The sequence below is a fragment of the Salvelinus fontinalis genome, chromosome 20 (assembly GCF_029448725.1).
Source record: "Salvelinus fontinalis isolate EN_2023a chromosome 20, ASM2944872v1, whole genome shotgun sequence".
In the NCBI taxonomy this organism is placed as follows: Eukaryota; Metazoa; Chordata; class Actinopteri; order Salmoniformes; family Salmonidae; genus Salvelinus; species Salvelinus fontinalis.
The window spans coordinates 3928336-3945777 of record NC_074684.1 but is presented as its reverse complement, the minus strand read 5'-3'; the positions used below and the strand labels follow the sequence as shown (position 1 = coordinate 3945777).

The 17442-nt window shown below is 44.6% G+C and overlaps 1 protein-coding gene across 3 annotated transcripts in view; it reads left to right on the top strand.

Moving 5' to 3' along the window:
- LOC129817161 (utrophin-like) overlaps positions 1 to 17442 on the top strand; it is a 189775-nt gene that overhangs the window by 136069 nt on the left and 36264 nt on the right. For all 3 annotated transcript variants that reach the window (XR_008753666.1, XR_008753665.1, XM_055872132.1), the window contains exons 11-16: positions 1273 to 1474; positions 1589 to 1674; positions 3106 to 3263; positions 10619 to 10785; positions 13426 to 13537; positions 16384 to 16520. Coding sequence is in view for 1 of the 3 variants with exons in the window: in XM_055872132.1 (XP_055728107.1) it covers positions 1273 to 1474; positions 1589 to 1674; positions 3106 to 3263; positions 10619 to 10785; positions 13426 to 13537; positions 16384 to 16520 (862 nt within the window). In the remaining 2 variants the exon portion in view is untranslated. The remainder of the gene's footprint in view (positions 1 to 1272; positions 1475 to 1588; positions 1675 to 3105; positions 3264 to 10618; positions 10786 to 13425; positions 13538 to 16383; positions 16521 to 17442) is intronic.

The following is a 17442-nucleotide window of genomic DNA, read 5'->3' as shown; positions in this document are numbered from 1 at the left end:
CTTCAGGCTGTAGAGATTCCTGTGCCGTCAGAATCTTCTCCCTCCTCACCTATTCACAACATAGTCCAGGTGCAAGGCATCAGATGCCTTAATGACCTGATCTACTGCCAAACAGTTTGGATCTAGTCTGACATGGAGGGGCTTATTTTGAAGTATGTCCATCCCACTTTGCAGGTGTGTGTATGTGATTGAGTTTGTGTGTGCCTGTAAGTGTGTACATCCTTTTGTTTAGCTGAGAATCCACCTGTGCCTTGTCTGTTTCCTTCTAGAAGGGATCAAATTGTCTTCTACAATAACCAGCTGGCTATAGCTATCATTGTGTTAGTTGTTCCCTGTTGGTGTGTGGCAGTGCAGAGATATGATCACCTGTTCCTCTGGGTACTGTCTGTACCTTGCTGCTGGGACTGAGCCAGGCTCTCTACCATAATTACCCAGGTGTTTATGTTATTAAGAGCGCTCCAACTAATACCCCAAACTTCGCGGCGTTACTTTCTTATTTCGCTGTCTGCTTTCTGTCGTGCTGTGGGTGGGTGAGGATGGGTAGGTGTTTGTCGTGCTGAGAGTAGGTGACAGAGTGTGTGTGCGTGTGTGTGTTCGTTCAGCGTCTTGTAGTTCTATGCATGGAGCAGTGTGTGTGTTAATGAGTTTAGATGATTCAGGCTCTTTGGGTTCATCTCATATTGCATTCTAATACTTTGCCTCTATTTGCTTGTGATGATGAGATGAGAGCTCCTAGTACAACTGAGTGCTTTGGACCAGAGGCATTCCAATTCAATTTCACCCATTAGATTACGAGTCGAAGCCTGAAGCATAGACACAGGATCTGTATTTATTAGTTATTACTCTGGCTTAATGTGAGCTCTGAAACATACAGTGAGTGAGGAAGGAGAGTAAGAGAGAGGGATGAGAGAGAGAGGTAACGAGTCGGTATATTTTCCTCAAACACCTGGTGTTTTGTTTTTCCTCCATGGACCCCCACTGTGAGACGTGTCTCCCACACACTCAGACAGCAATATTCCCCTTAAACGGCTAATTAGGTTAACTCTGAGCCGTGGGCTGCAGTAGCTGTAACTGAAATTGGTTGGCCTGCCACCCTGGTGTCACACCAATGTCTACATCCACCTCATATCCTGTCTACGGCCTTGTTGTGACATTCCAGCCATCTGTAATCTGCAGTGGCAGTTTCCACTGTTCTTCAGCATTTTATAAGACCCTTTGTTGTAATTGAGTGGGCTTAGTAAACAACTTTGGGAAATCCCTCCCTCCATCCAGTGGACCTGTTGGACCTGAACGTGGCCCAGAGCACATTCGAACAACACAAGCTTACCCAGAATGCCCAGCTGCTGACAGTGCCTGACGTGATCAACTGTCTGACATCCATCTATGACGGGCTGGAGCAGCAGCACAAGGACCTGGTCAACGTTCCGCTGTGTGTCGACATGTGTCTCAACTGGCTGCTAAATGTCTATGACACGTACGTCGTTGACACACACGTTATTTTCATGTATTAAACACACACACACCCCTTGTAGAATTTGTAATTATTTTATTTTCTCTTCTTGTGTATTTGTGTTCCCTCACTCTGTAGTGGACGCAGTGGGAAGATTCGTGTCCTGTCCATGAAGATAGGATTGCTCTCGCTCTCCAAGGGCCATCTGGAGGAGAAATACAAATGTAAGTACCAACCATCGCACAAAACCTCTTTCACAAACATAATGCACCCAGAAACACTCAAACGCACACAAAGTGAAGTCATACAACTTTATCGCTCACTTTGACACACACCCACGCCCTGAGGTGAATTGAGAACAGCCCTGTGGTGAGCATTGTAGTGTTCTCCGTGCCAGTGTATCCCATAATGCCCTCTGCCAGGCTGTAATCCCAGCTCAGTTACCCAGGGTGACGAGCGGCTGGACCCGTGGCAGAGGACGCCAGTGAATGGCACGTCTAATTAGATGAGAGACCTCCCACTAGTTTAGTAATTTTTTTATTGCAGGGGGATTAGGGATATGGCTGGTGCACTGGGGGAGTGTGCTCTGTTGTTCACCCATTTTTGTTTCCTCGTTTTGTCCTTCAGAGTGGAAATATTAAGTAAGCCTGGGGCTCATGTGATTTTGAGGTCGTTCACAATGATGTCCTACGTAGTGGCTATGAAGGCTTATGAAGCTGAAACGCATGGCTGCTCATGAATAAGTATGTTCGGCTCAGGACGTGCACTAACGAAGAAGAGCCATAATTACATCAAGACTGGTTTGCGCACATGCAGACATACACACACGGTATGGTAGAGGCGGCATTACAATTCCACATAATGAGAGCTGACGTCAAGGCAGGGTCTCACACAGAGATCAAAGACATGGCCAGGCAGACCAGATAGATAGAAGAGCCACATCTCTCCACCCTACTCTCTATCGCCTTTTTCTAGTCTCTACTGTATTTCTCTCTCTCCAACGTTCTCGCTGTCTACTGTATTTTCTTCTCTTCTCGCTCTCTCTCCATCTCTCGCTCTCCATCTCTCTCTCCCTTCATCCCTCATCTCTCTCTCACTGTCTCTGTCTCTCTCTTTCTTTCTCTCTCCTTGTTTGTCCTATCTATGAGTAACAAGGCAGACAGAGCTCTGACAAGAATCAACTGAGCTCTTGTATTCAATTTGTTTTTGTTTTATAACTTAAAGAAAAGAAACGTTGGGTGTGTACGTCTAAGAACTCTGTCATCCCTTTTAACAATGGGCAGATGCCCCTTCCTCTCCGCTCAGGGCAGGGGTTGTTGGGAAATTGATTGCTCTCCTGTGATAGAGACAGCGGGAGGAAGGGAAAGGAAGAGAGCGAGGGGAGACGGAGGGAGAGAGAGACTGTTGATTATTTTGGGTTGTATTCTGACAGTGTTGCTCATCTCACCAGGACTCTTCTACTGTACCTCCTCCTCCCCGAAGCTCTTAGTGATGACTACCCACATGAAGCTATTAATACACACACTCACACAACACACTGACTCACACAACACGCTGATCAAAAGCGACAGTGGAGTCTTGGATGAGAAACTGTATTTGTGTAGTCTCCTAGCTCAATCACTCAACCACTTTCTTTCTTTCTTTCTTTCTTCCAGACCTGTTCAGTCAGGTGGCATCGTCAGGGGATAGGTGTGACCAGAGACAGCTGGGTCTGCTGCTCCATGACGCTATCCAGATACCACGGCAACTAGGAGAGGTCGCCGCCTTCGGAGGGAGCAACATCGAACCCAGTGTCCGGAGCTGCTTCCAACACGTATGTAAGCACGTACACCCACACACATGGATGTCTGCAGACACACGCGCACACAAGCACACACGCATGCGCACAGGCACTCGTGCACACAAACAAAACACATACACATTGCTCATGAAAGTACAAATATAAACGTTCACGTGGTTGGCCTGTCCTCTAATGTTTCACCGCGGCCACCCAAGCACTTTCCCTGTGTATAGGTCTGGCCACCACTCCTGTTGAATGACTTTTCCATCCCTTGGGTTCACATTTTCATTTTTCTCTTTTCCCATGAGTCATGTGTCGTCAGTCATAAACTCTGCGGCAGAATTAAATTAGTAAGCAATAAATATCCCAGATTTCGCTGCTCGGGCTCCCAAAATAGTGGGGTGATGGAGCGCGGCTGACATTGGGAATGTCACACAGTGTAACAGGAGCCGCTACGGACCTGGAGATGTCTTTACTGTCTGTACGTTCTCCTATCGCCTCAACACTCCCCTTCTCTCACTCCTTATCTACCTACAACCTCTTTCCATTCTCTCCCCCCATTACACCCTTGCCCCCTTCCCCCATACACTATATTTGTATTAATTGAGCTTTTATTGTTGTTACTTTTTTATTCACATACTTACTTTCCCATTGTTGTTGCATTGTTGAGTGGTGAACCTGCCAATAAGCATTTCGTGCATTCAGAAAGTATTCAGACCCCTTGACCCTTTTCACAATTTGGTAGGTTACAGCCTTATTCGAAATTTGATTCAATTGTTTTTTCCCCTCATCATTCTACATACAATACCCCATAATGACAAAGCTAAAACTAGTTGTTTAGACATTTTTGCAAATCTATATATAAAAAAAAATGAAATATCACATTTGCACATGTATTCAGACCCTTTACTCAGTATTTGTTGAAGCACCTTTGTCAGAGATTACAGCCTCAAGTCTTCTTGGGTATGATGCTACCATTCTTCTCTGCAGATCCTCTCAAGCTCTGTCAGGTTCAATGGGGAGTGTCGCTGCACAGCTATTTTCAGGTCTCTCCAGAGAGGTTTGATCGGGTTCAAGTCTGGGCTCGGCCACTCAAGGACATTCAGAGACTTATCGTGAAGGCAATCCTGCGTTGTCTTGGCTGTGAGCTTAGGGTCGTTGTCCTGTTGAACCTACGCCCCAGTCTGAGGTCCTGAGCGCTCTGGAGCAGGTTTTCATCAAGGCAATGTAATTCGCTCCGTTCATCTTAACATCAAGCCTGACTAGTCTTCCATTCCCTGCCGCTGAAAAACATTCCCACAGCAAGATGCTGCCACTACCATGCTTCCCCATAGGGAGGTGCCAGGTTTTCTCCAGGCGTGACGCTTGGCATTCAGGCCCAAAAGTTCAATCTTGGTTTAATCAGACCAGAGAATTTTGTTTTTCGTGGTCTAAGAGTCCTTTAGGTGCCTTTTGGCAAAGTCCAAACTGGCTGTCATATTTCCTTTTACTGAGGAGTGGCTTCCCTCTGGCCACACTACCATAAAGGCCTGACTGGTGGAGTGCTGCAGAGATGGTTGTCCTTCTGGAAGGTTCTCCCATCTCTACAGAGGAACTCTGGATCTCTCTGACCAAGGCCCTTCTCCCCCTATTGATCAGTTTGGCCAGGTGGACAGCTCTAGGAAGAGTCTTGGTGGTCCCAAACTACTTCCATTTATGAATCATGGAAGCCACTGTGTTCTTGGGGACCTTCAATTCTGCAGAAATGTTTTGATACCCTTCCCCAGATGTGTGCCTCGACCCAATCCTGTCTCAGAGCTCTACAGACAATTCCTTTGACCTCATGGCTTGTTTTTTGCTCTGACATGCACTGTCAACTGTGGGACCTTACATTGACAGGTGTGTGCCTTTCCAAATAATGTCCAATCAATTTAATTTACCACAGACGGACTCCAATCAAGTTGTAAAAACATCAAGGATGATCAATGGAAACAGGATGCACCTGAGCTCAATTTCGAGTCTCATAGCAAAGGGTCTGAATACTTATGTAAATAAGGCATTTCTGTTTTTATTTTGCAAAAATCTTATGCAAAAATCTTTAAAAACCTGTTTTTGCTTTGTCATTATGGGATATTGTGTGTAGATTGATGAGGGAAAAAAATGATTCAATGAATTTTAGAATAAGGCAGTAACATAACAAAGGGAAGGGGTCTAAATACATTCAGAAGAGTTGGGTTAAATGCAGAAGACACATTTCAGTTGAATGCATTCAGTTGTACAACTGACTAGGTATCACCCTTTCCCTTTCCCTCTGCATATGACAAATAAACAAACTTGAACACACATACACACACACGCACGCACACCATCATCTGCACCACCACCATTACAACTAGACAGTGTGATATTCACGGTACAATTCATAATGCATTCAAGTTCGTGGTGAGAGTGACTGATGGCTCTGGCCTCTCTGCCCAGTAGCCTCTCTCTCTCTCTCTCTCTCTGTCTCGCTCTCAGTCCCTGTGACCTCCCTGTATCAGCCAGCCAGCGAAGAGCCGCCACAGTGCAGTCACCCACTCCATTTGATTGAATGGGGCTGTAATGAATGAGCTGGGGGCCCATAAATACGGCCTGTTCTACAGGCTTTGACCTTTTTCCTCTTTCGCCATCCCTCCATCCTCCCTCCATCCCTACTTCCTTCGGGTAATTGATCTGTAAGTGCCGTAACTCTGCCCCTTGGATGACAGGAGGGACTCAGGGATGAGGGAGGGAGGGGGAAACAGACGAGAGAACGAGAAAACAGGGAGGAAAATTTAGGGAAGCTTTCTGGCTCAATGTCTTGTCACTCCAGAACTGGTTCTCCATGTCTTTCTGTCTGTGTGTGTGTTATCTCAGAGCTGAATCACATATATCTGACATTTAGCCCCAACAGAGGTGCTCAGCTAGAGGTCACTGTAAAAAAACAGAGATCACACACAAGAAAAGATTTTGAGCGTTCCCCTCATTGACCTCATTGCAGACAGCGCCCGCCAAAACGGCAGAGAATAGGAATCAACATTTTCCACAGAAATACGAAATAACATCATAAATTGTTCTTACTTTTGTTGAGCTTCCATCAGAATCTTGTACAAGGAGTCCTAGATCCAGAATAAATCGTTGTTTGGTTTTAGAATGTCCTGTCGAATTCGTGCCACAATGCTAGCCAATGTTGATGACGTTCCCAGTTTCTCTCGACGCAAAGAACGGAAAACTCCAAAAGTCCAAATAAACGTTGAATAAACTGATAGAACTCGGTTGAAAAAAACAGCTTTACGATGTTATTATCACATGTATCAAATAAAATCAGAGCCGGAGATATTAGCCGTGTATACCGAACGCTTATCATAAGACAATATGGGGGTGCTTCCCGCGCCTTGGTAGACAAAGGAATTTCTGGACACGTCATTCCAAGAGCTCTTCGTCGACCTCAGATCAAGCTAGACACCCCATTCCACCTTCCACTGCCTGTTGACATCTAGTGGAAGGCGTATGAAGTGCATGCATATCGATAAATATTAGGCAATTGAATAGGCAGGCCCTGAAACAGAGCCTCGTTTTCAGATTTTTCACTTCCTGTCTGGAAGTTTGCTGCAAAATGAGTTCTGTTTTACTCACAGATATAATTCAAACAGTTTTAGAAACTTGAATGTTTTCTATCCCATAGAAATAATAATATACATATTGTACGATCTAGAATAGAGAACGAGGCAGTTTAATTTGGGCACGACTTTTTCCAAAGTGAAAACAGTTCCCCCCTATTGACAAGAAGTTAAATGTGCAACCAGAGGGCAAAAAATTCTATATCACCTGTACTCCAAACACAGAGATGTATGTACGTACAAAACCCTCCCTCGTCATCCATTTGGTAAATCCAACCACAAATCTAACCAGGTTCCTGGTTACAAGCAAAAATTAAAGCAGGAAGCACCAGTGACTCGGTCTATAAGAAAGTGGTGAGATGAAGCAGAAGCTAAACTAAAGGACTGTTTTGCTATCACAGACTGGAACATATTCCGGGATTCTTCCGATGGCATTGAATTGGCATTAGTCACTGGCTTTATCAATAAGTGCATCGAGGACCTTGTCCCCACAGTGACTGTACGTACATACCCCAACCAGAAGCCATGGATTACAGGCAAGATTTGCACTGAGCTAAAGGGTAGAGCTGCCGCTTTCAAGGTGCGGGACTCTAACCCGGAAGCTTGCAAAAAATCCTGCTATGCCCTGAGACGAACCATAAAACATGTAAAGCGTAAATACAGAGCTAAGATTGAATTATACCCCACCGGCTCCGACGATAGTCTTATGTGGCAGGGCTTGCAAACTATTACAGACAACAAAGGGAAGCACAGCCCCGAGCTGCCCAGTGACACGAGCCTACCAGACGAGCTAAATCACTTCTATGCTCGCTTCGAGGCAAGCAACACTGAGGCATGCATGAGAGCATCAGCTGTTCCGGACGACTGTGTTATCATGCTCTCCGTAGCCGACGTGAGCAAGACCTTTCAACAGGTCAACATACACAAGGCTGTGGGGCCAGACGGATTACCAGGACATGTGCTCCGGGCATGTGCTGATTAATTGGCAGGTGTCTTCACTGACATTTTCAACATGTCCCTGATTGAGTCTGTAATACCATCATGTTTCAAGCAGACCACCATAGTCCCTGTGCCCAAGAACACAAAGGCAACCTGCCTAAATGACTACAGACCCGTAGCACTCACAGACGTAGCCATGAAGTGCTTTGAATGGATGGTCATGGCTCACATCTACACCATTATCCCAGAAACCCTAGACCCACTCCAATTTGCATACCGCCCAAACAGATCCACAGATGATGCAATCTCTATTGCACTCCACACAGCCCTTTCCTACCTGAACAAAAGGAACACTTATGTGAGATTGCTATTCATTGACTACAGCTCAGCGTTCAACACCATAGTACTCTCAAAGTTCATCACTAAGCTAAGGATCCTGGAACTAAACACCTCCCTCTGCAACTGGATCCTGGACTTCCTGTCGCGCCAACCCCAGGTGGTGAGGATAGGTAGCAACACATCTGCCACGCTGATCCTCAACACTGGAGCTCCCCAGGGGTGTGTGCTCAGTCCCCTCCTGTAGTCCCTGTTCACCCACGACTGCATGGCCAGGCAAGACTCCAACACCATCATTAAGTTTACAGACAACACAACAGTGGTAGGCCTGATCACCGACAACGATGAGACAGCCTATAGGGAGGAGATCAGAGACCTGGCCGGGTGGTGCCAGAATAACAACCTATCCCTTACGTAACCAAGACTAAGGAGATGATTGTGGACTACAGGAAAAGAAGGACCAAACACGCCCCCATTCTCATCGACGGGGCTGTAGTGGAGCAGGCTGAGAGCTTCAAGTTCCTTGGATTCCACATCAACAACAAACTAGAATGGTCCAAACACACCAAGACAGTCGTGAAGAGGTTACGACAAAGCCTATTCAGGAAACTAAAAAGATTTGGCATGGGTCCTGAGATCCTCAAAAGGTTCTACAGCTGCAACATCGAGAGCATCCTGACTGGTTGCATCACTGCCTGGTACGGCAATTGCTCGGCCTCCGACCGCAAGACACTACAGAGAGTAGTGCATACGGCCCAGTTCATCACTGGGGCTAAGCTGCCTGCCATCCAGGACCTCTACACCAGGCGGTGTCAGAGGACGACCCTAAAAATGATCAAAGACCCCAGCCACCCCAGTCATAGTGTAACGACCTGGGTGTCGGGGGGGGGGGGGGGGGGTGAAATCAGACGCAGGAACAGCAGAGCTTCAATACGGTGATCTTTAATGCCCAACCGGCAAACCAAAATGTCCAACACGGACTTACTGGGTGTCATAAACACCTGTCTACAAACACGGGAGACAAACCCAGTACACAATACAATAAACCACTCCCGAAATCCAAAGCTACAGACAAACAATCCCGCACAAAGAAGCATACAGGCTGGCTGACTAATAAAGCCACACTAATTACCAATTACCTCAAACCAGGTGATACAAATAAACACATAAGGAGGGGGAGGAAAAAGAGTCAGTGGCAGCTAGTAGGCCGGTGACGACGACCGCCGAGCGCCACCCGAACGGGAAGGAGAGCCTGCCTCGGTTGAAGTCGTGACACATAGACTGTTCTCTCTACTACCACATGGCAAGCGATACTGGAGTGCCAAGTCTAGGACAAAAAGGCTTCTCAACAGTTTTTACCCCCATGACATAAGACTTCTCAACAGGTAATCAAATGGCTACCCAGGCTATTTGCATTGTGTGCCCCCCAACCCCTCATTTTACGCAACTGCTACTCTCTGTTCATCATATATGCATAGTCAATTTAACCATATCTACATTAACATACTACCTCAATCAGCCTGACTAACCGGTGTCTGTATGTAGCCTCGCTACTTTTATAGCCTGGCTACTGTATATTGCCTCGCTACTGTTATTTTTCACTGTATTTTTACTGTTGTTTTATTTCTTTACTTACCTATTGTTCAACTAATACCTTTTTTGCACTATTGGTTAGAGCCTGTAAGTAAGCATTTCACTGTAATGTCTACACCTGTTGTATTCGGCACACGTGACAAATGAACTTTGATTTGATCTGTCCAATTTACAGTAGCTATTACAGTGAAATAATACCATGCTATTGTTTGAGGAGAGTGCACCATTTTGAACATGAGAAGTTATTAATAAACAAATGATGCACATTTGGGCAGTCTTGATACAACATTTTTAACAGAAATGCAATGGCTCATTGGAACGGTCTATAACTTTGCACATACGCTGCTGCCATCTAAAATTTCCCTGGATGGATTGTGCTCGGGTTTCGTCTGCCAAATCAGTTCTGTTATACTCACAGACATTATTTTAACAGTTTTTCGAAACTTTAGAGTGTTTTCTATCGAATACTGCCATGCATATGAATATCCTAGCTTCTGGGCCTGAGTAACAGGCAGTTTACTATGGGCACGCTTTTCAAGCGTAATATATTTTTGGCACCAGGCATGTCTGTATAGTCTCTCTCTTCCCTCTCAGAATGTTTACTCACTGACCTTTGTGGGTAGCCGTGGCAACTGAAAGGTCAAGTGTGTTTGCTGTATTTTGGACAGCAGCTATCTCGAGGTGTAAAAGGATTTAATACCTCTGTAAATGGTAAAGAATATAGGTCTAACACTAGGGCTGTGCTTGAAATGTCGCCATGTTCCCAGTATAGTGCACTGTTTTGGGTCCTGGTCAAAAGTAGTGCACTATATATAGGGAATAGGGTGACATTTTGGATGCAAGCTAGTTGTTGAATTCACTTTGACTTGAAACCTCCAATTCCTCTTTCCTCTTCCTGTCCAGGTGACCAATAAGGTGGAGCTGGAGCCCAGGCAGTTTGTTGATTGGATGAGACTGGAGCCCCAGTCTGTGGTGTGGCTTCCTGTGCTACATAGAGTGGCGGCTGCTGAGACCGCCAAGCACCAGGCCAAGTGTAACATCTGTAAAGAGTGTCCCATTGTAGGGTTCAGGTAAAAATACACACAAATGTGCACACACACACAGCAACTTTGATGTTAGTTCCTTTTTCTTTTTCTCCTTTTTGGGGGGGCGGTAGATCAGCTTTAAAATTGAAGATAGATTGTGGTTTCCATCAATTTAATTGTCTGCATAATTTCCAATCCCCCATATATTTTTGGGGATATATATATATATATATATATATATATATATATATATATATATATATATATATAAATGATATATCTTTATTATTTTCCCGTAACCCTGACATCAATCCCTAATTGGAGTAAACGAATAGACAACAACACTTAGGCTTCTACTTCCAACTTAAACATACATTTTTATATTTTGTTTGTTTTTAGTCCCATCCTTCAGCTCCACTCAATCCCTGCCATCTATCTCTGAACACCATCCCGTTTTGATTTCTATTTTGCCTTACAGTACCAGTCAAACATTTGGACACACCTACTCATTCAAGGGTTTTTCATTGCATTAAGGCATGAAGGTCAGTCAATCTGGGAAATTGAGACATTCCTACTAATCTTTCAGAAAACCAGTTCAGATTTAAGTTCATTATATAAATAGGCACACTTAATTTTGTCTGGCTTGCCATTCCAAATGAAATGGAAAAACTGTTGCTCATTAAATTTAAAAATGCCACAAGGCCATAAGCAAGTAGTTAAACTGGGATATGACTAAAAAGTTAATCAGGGTGATTTTTGAACAAATAGACAGATATTTTCCTTTCCACGGTAGCAAGATCTTATCTATTTTCGTCCCCCCCTACACACACACACACACACACACACACACACACACACACACCCAGTGGGTTCATGCATGCCTGTCTCCCTGCTCTAGTAGAGTAGAGCAGAAAGGGCAGGCCTGCTCTGGAGGGCAGGCATTTATCTAAATGCCAGCAGATCATAAACTTCTGACTAAATACCAACTGGAGGAGGACATCTAGAATCACTTGCGCTTGCACACGCGCGTACACACAGACGCAGACATCCACAAACAGTGCATAAGAGACCACCCCTGTGATACTGGGGGTCTCAAAAGACTCCTAAAGGTCTCTCTCACACAAATGAACAAACACCACCATCTGATATGTCAGTAGTTTAACATAATCACGCTCTTATGATTCCAAAGCCCTCCCTGTGATGAGCTGAGTTCAAAGATGTCCACAGGCCACACCAGAAAACATTTGACACGACTCATTCCTTTGGTCGTCTGTCAGGAGGGAGAGGGAGAGGGAGAGGGAGAGGGAGAGGGAGAGGGAGAGGGAGAGGGAGAGAGAAACACTGAAGCCTGAAGGCCCAGAAATTCCAATCAGTCAGAATAAACCAAATTACAACACAGTCAAAACAAAACTACATTGCTTATTGGGAAACACAAGCACAAACACAAAGCAAAATGCAGTGCTATCTGGCCCTAAATCGACAGTACACCGTGGCTAAATATTTGACCATGGTTACTGATCAAAACCTTAGAAAAAGTACAGGCTCAGTGAGCACAGCCTTGCCATTGAGAAGGGTAGACACAGGAAAACCTGGCTCCCTGTAGTGGAAAGGCTGTGCAACCACTGCACAACAGCAGAACCTGAGACGGAGCTGCATTTCCTGACAGAATGTCAAAAATATAGTGTCATTTTCCCAAATTTGAAACCCTTATTCAAGGTTTAGGCTACCCGTCCTGTGGGTTGGCAGCACACTACATTGCTGCCTGCCATAAGTTGAGGGACAGTGTCTGACAGACCAATCAACCTGCACATGTACTCTACTGTATGCTTATTGTTATTGTTGAATGTATGGTTATTTTGACCCTTGGTTATTGTTGTTACTGTTGTCCCGTTGACATTTTTGATTCTCATTTTTAGCTATATTGTAAATTTCCAAAATAAGCTTTGGCAATATGTACATTGTTACGTCATGCCAATAAAGCAAATTGAATTGAATTGAATTGAGAGAGAGAGAGAGAGAGAGAGAGAGAGAGAGAGAGAGAGAGAGAGAGAGAGAGAGAGAGAGAGAGAGAGAGAGAGAGAGAGAGAGAGAGAGAGAGAGAGAGAGAGAGAGAGAGAGAGAGAGAGAGAGAGAGAGAGAGAGAGAGAGAGAGAGAGAGAGAGAGAGGAGAGAGAGAGAGAGAGAGAGAGAGAGAGAGAGAGAGAGAGAGAGAGAGAGAGAGAGAGAGAGAGAGAGAGAGAGAGTAGGCGTCTGTGTCAAGGCTAATGAAAAGGTTGCTGTGCAGTGGGACGTGAGGTATACTGTGCTCTACTGTCTGATGCATTGCTATGGGCTCTGTCATCACTCAGATCACCTTGGCTGTGGCAGAGGAGAGAGAAACAGAGGGATGGAAGACTTCTGATGTTGCGCATGAATTCGGCCCATCTTAATTTACAGTTGTCTTACGAATGTCTTATATACTCTGATTTGAGTACGATGAAAAGGTGTTTTGGGATAGAGCTGCAGGTGCTTCATTTCGATCTTAGCAGAGGAATTGGAGAGAGAAGGGGATGACAGGAGGCCCTGGAATAGCCAATATGAGAGCATAACAGAACACACACACACATGCACATGAAAGAACAAGATTGGGAAATGGAGGAATCTGTTTGACGGAATCATTACTCGTATTATCTTGTTTTTCCCTAGGTATCGCAGTCTGAAGCACTTTAACTACGACGTGTGTCAGAGCTGCTTCTTCTCTGGACGAACCGCCAAGGGCCACAAGCTCAACTACCCCATGGTGGAGTACTGTACGCCGGTGAGGAACACACACACACACACACACACACACACACACACACACACACACACACACACACACACACACACACACACACACACACACACACACACACACACACACACACACACACACACACACACACACACACACACACCTCTGTGCAACCTCATTCAACAAATCACTAGTTTTGCAACTTGTCTTGCCAGCTACATCAACTTCAGGAGCCCGGAGCAAATTGGATTTTAATGAAAAAAACATAAAATAATCGTTATAATTTCTGTGAGAAAGGCGTTTTTCGCCACACACACATAGAGAGAGAGACAGTGAGGCAGAGAAAGAGAGAGACATAATGACATTTGACTTGTGAGTTTACTTTTTTTTTTACTTTTGTTTATTATCTTTTTCACTTGCTTTGGCAATGTAAACATATGTGTCCCATGCCAATAAAGCCCTTAAATAGAAATGAATGGAATTAAGAGAATAGTAGATATATATATTGCATGATATATATACACTACAGGACAAAACTTCTCATGCAAGGTTTTTATTTGTACTATTTTTTACATTGTAGAATTGTATTGAAGACATCAAAACTATGAAATAACACATATGGAATCATGAAGTAACCAAAAAGGTGTGAAACAAATCAAAATATGTTTTAGATTTGAGATTCTTCAAAGCCTTGATGACAACTTTGCACACTGTAGGCACTCTCTCAACCAGCTTCATGAGGTAGTCACCTGGAATGCGTTTCAATTAACATATGTGCCTTCTTAAAAGTTAATTTGTGGAAATTATTTCCTTCTTAATACGTTTGAGCCAATCAGTTGTATTGTGACAAGGTAGGGAGTTAGCCCTATTTGGTATTAGGTCCAAATAATGTCAAGAAAAGCTCAAATAAGAAAAGAGAAACAATAGTCCATTATTACTTTAAGAAATACGGAACATTTCAAGAACTTTGAAAGTCTCTTCAAGTGCTGTCTCAAAAAACATCAACCACTGTGGTGAAACTGGCTCTCATGAGGACCGCCACAGGAATTTAAGACCCAGAGTTACTTCTGCTGCAGAGGATGAGATCATTAGAGTTACCAGCCTCAGAAATTGTAGACAAAATAAATGCTTCACAGTATTTAGACTCTGAATCAGGCCTTCATGGTCGAATTGCTGCAAAGCGACCACTACTAAAGGACAACAATAATAATAAAAGACTTGCTTGGGCAAAGAAACACGAGCAATAGACATTAGACTGGTGGTAATCTGTCCTTTGGTCTGGAGTCCGAATTGGAGATTTTTGGTCCCAACCGCCATGTCTTTGTGAGAAGCGGTGTAGGTCAACGGATGATCTCTGCATGCGTATTTCCCACGGTAGAACATGGAGGAGGAGGTCTTATGGTGTGGGGGTGCTTTGCTGGTGACGCTGTCTCTGATTGATTTAGAATTCAAGGCACACTTAACCAGCATGGCTACCACAGCATTCTGCAGCGACACGCCATCCCATCTGGTTTGTGCTTAGTCCCTGTGCCCAAGCATAGACCCTGTGCCCAAGAAAGCGAAGGTAATCTGCCTAAATGACTACCGCGCCGTAGCATACACGTCGGTAGCCATGAAATGCTTTGAATGGCTGGTCTTGGCTCACATCAACACCATCATCCCGGAAATCCTAGACCTACTCCAATTTGCATACCGCCCCAACAGATCCACAGATGCAAAATCTATTGCACTCCACACTGCCCTTTCCCACCTGGACAAAAGGAACACCATCATTAAGTTTGATGATGACACAACAGTGGAAGGCCTGATCCCCGACAACGATGAGACAGCCTATAGGTTGGAGGTCAGAGACCTGGCAGTGTGGTGCAAGGACAACAACCTCTCCCTCAATGTGAGCAAGACAAAGTAGCTGATCGTGGACTGTTGGAAAATGAGGGCCAAACAGGCCCCCATTAACATTGACCGGGTTGTAGTGGATTGAGTCGAGAGTTTCCTTGGTGTCCACATCACCAACAAACTATCATGGTTCAAACACACCAAGATAGTCGTGAAGAAAATATTTTACCCTCAGGAAAATGTTTGGTATGGGTCCCCATATCCTCAAAACGTTATACAGCTGCACCATCGAGAGCATCCCGACTTGTTGCATCACCGACTACACAGGGTAGTGCGTACATTCCAGTACATCACTGGGACCAATCTTCCCGCCATCCAGGACCTATATACTAGGCGTTGTCCCAAAAATTTGGCCCAAAATTCTGTCAGACTCCAGTCACCCAATTCATAGACTGTTTTATCTGCTACCGCACGGCAAGTGGTACCGGAGCGACAAGTCTATATCCAAAAGGCTCCTTAACAGCTTCTACCCCCAAGCTATAAGACTGCTGAACAATTAATCAAATGGCCACCCGGACTGTTTACATTGACACCCCCTCCCCTTTTGTTTTTACACTGCTGCTACTTGCTGTTAATTATCTATGCATAGTCACTTTACCCCTACCTACAGTACAAATTACCTCAACTAACCTGTACCCGCGCACATTGACTTGGTACCGGTACCTCCTGTATATAGCCTCATTATTGTTCTTTTATTGTGTTTCTTTTTATTTTATTTTTAACTTTAGTTCATTTAGTAAATATTTTCTTAATTCTATTTCTTGAACTGCATTGTTGGTTAAGGGCTTGTAAGTAAGCATTTCACGGTAAGGTCTACACCTGTTGTATGCGGCACTTGACAAATGCAATTGGATTTGATTTGAAATTTGGTTGCTAATTAACTCATTAACGAGGAACACAGCCAGATTAAAAAACATACATTTAACACTCCTCTCCGTCTTGCAATCTTTCTCCTCTCTCTCTCTCTCCTCCAGACCACTTCAGGTGAGGACATGCGTGATTTCACCAAGGTGCTGAAAAACAAGTTCCGCTCCAAGAAGTACTTTGCCAAGCACCCCCGCTTGGGCTATTTACCAGTCCAGACTGTTCTTGATGGAGACAATATGGAGATGTAAGTGCCTTGAAGGCATGGTCTCGTTGTGTTGCCCTCCTGTCAAGACTTTAATTTACACTCCCTGTGTGTTTATTTACCTGTCTGCGGAGCGTTGTGCCCTCTGGCAGACTCAGGCAATTTATCTCCCGTGTAGCACAGAGCTGTAGCACAGGGTTGCTGCTCTGCTGTGGAGTGAGTCTGTCGGAATTTACGCTGGTCGCTCGCTCAGACACACATAAATCCTCAGTAATGGTGTTTAGCTATTGCAGATTATGCAGATGCTTAGAGTCAGGTGGCGGGAGGTGTGAGTTATGTCCCCCTCCGTCTCCATCAACTAGTAGCTTCATAGAATGTCTCTCTTTCTCTTTATCTCACCCCTTTTTGCTATATCCTCCTCTATCACTATCTTTTTCATCTTTGTACGTCTCTCTCTCTCTCTTTCTCTCTCTCTCCTTCACACAGACACACACAAACACACTCACGCACGCACATTCCAGATCTATACAGCCATTCCTCAGATTGATTACCCCACCATCCTCATTCCACTCATCTCTCCACTCTGTCTTGCTTTTCCTGCCACCTCTCTCTATGCCTAAGACATAAAATACATTACCAAAAGTATGTGGACACCTGTTCATCAAAATTCTAATTCCAAAATCATGGGCATTGATATTGAGGTTGAGCACTGATGTTGGGCGATTAGGCCTGGCTTGCAGTCGGTGTTCCAATTCATCCCAAAGGTGTTCGATGGGGTTAAGGTCAGGGTTCTCCGCAGGCAGGTCAAGTTCTTCCACACCAATCTCGACAATCCTTTTCTGTATGGACCTCGCTTTGTGCACGGGAGCTTTGTCATGCCGAAACAGGAAAGGGCCTTCCCCAAACTGTTGCCACAAAGTTAGGAAGCACAGTATTGTCTAGAATGTCATTGTATACTGTAGCG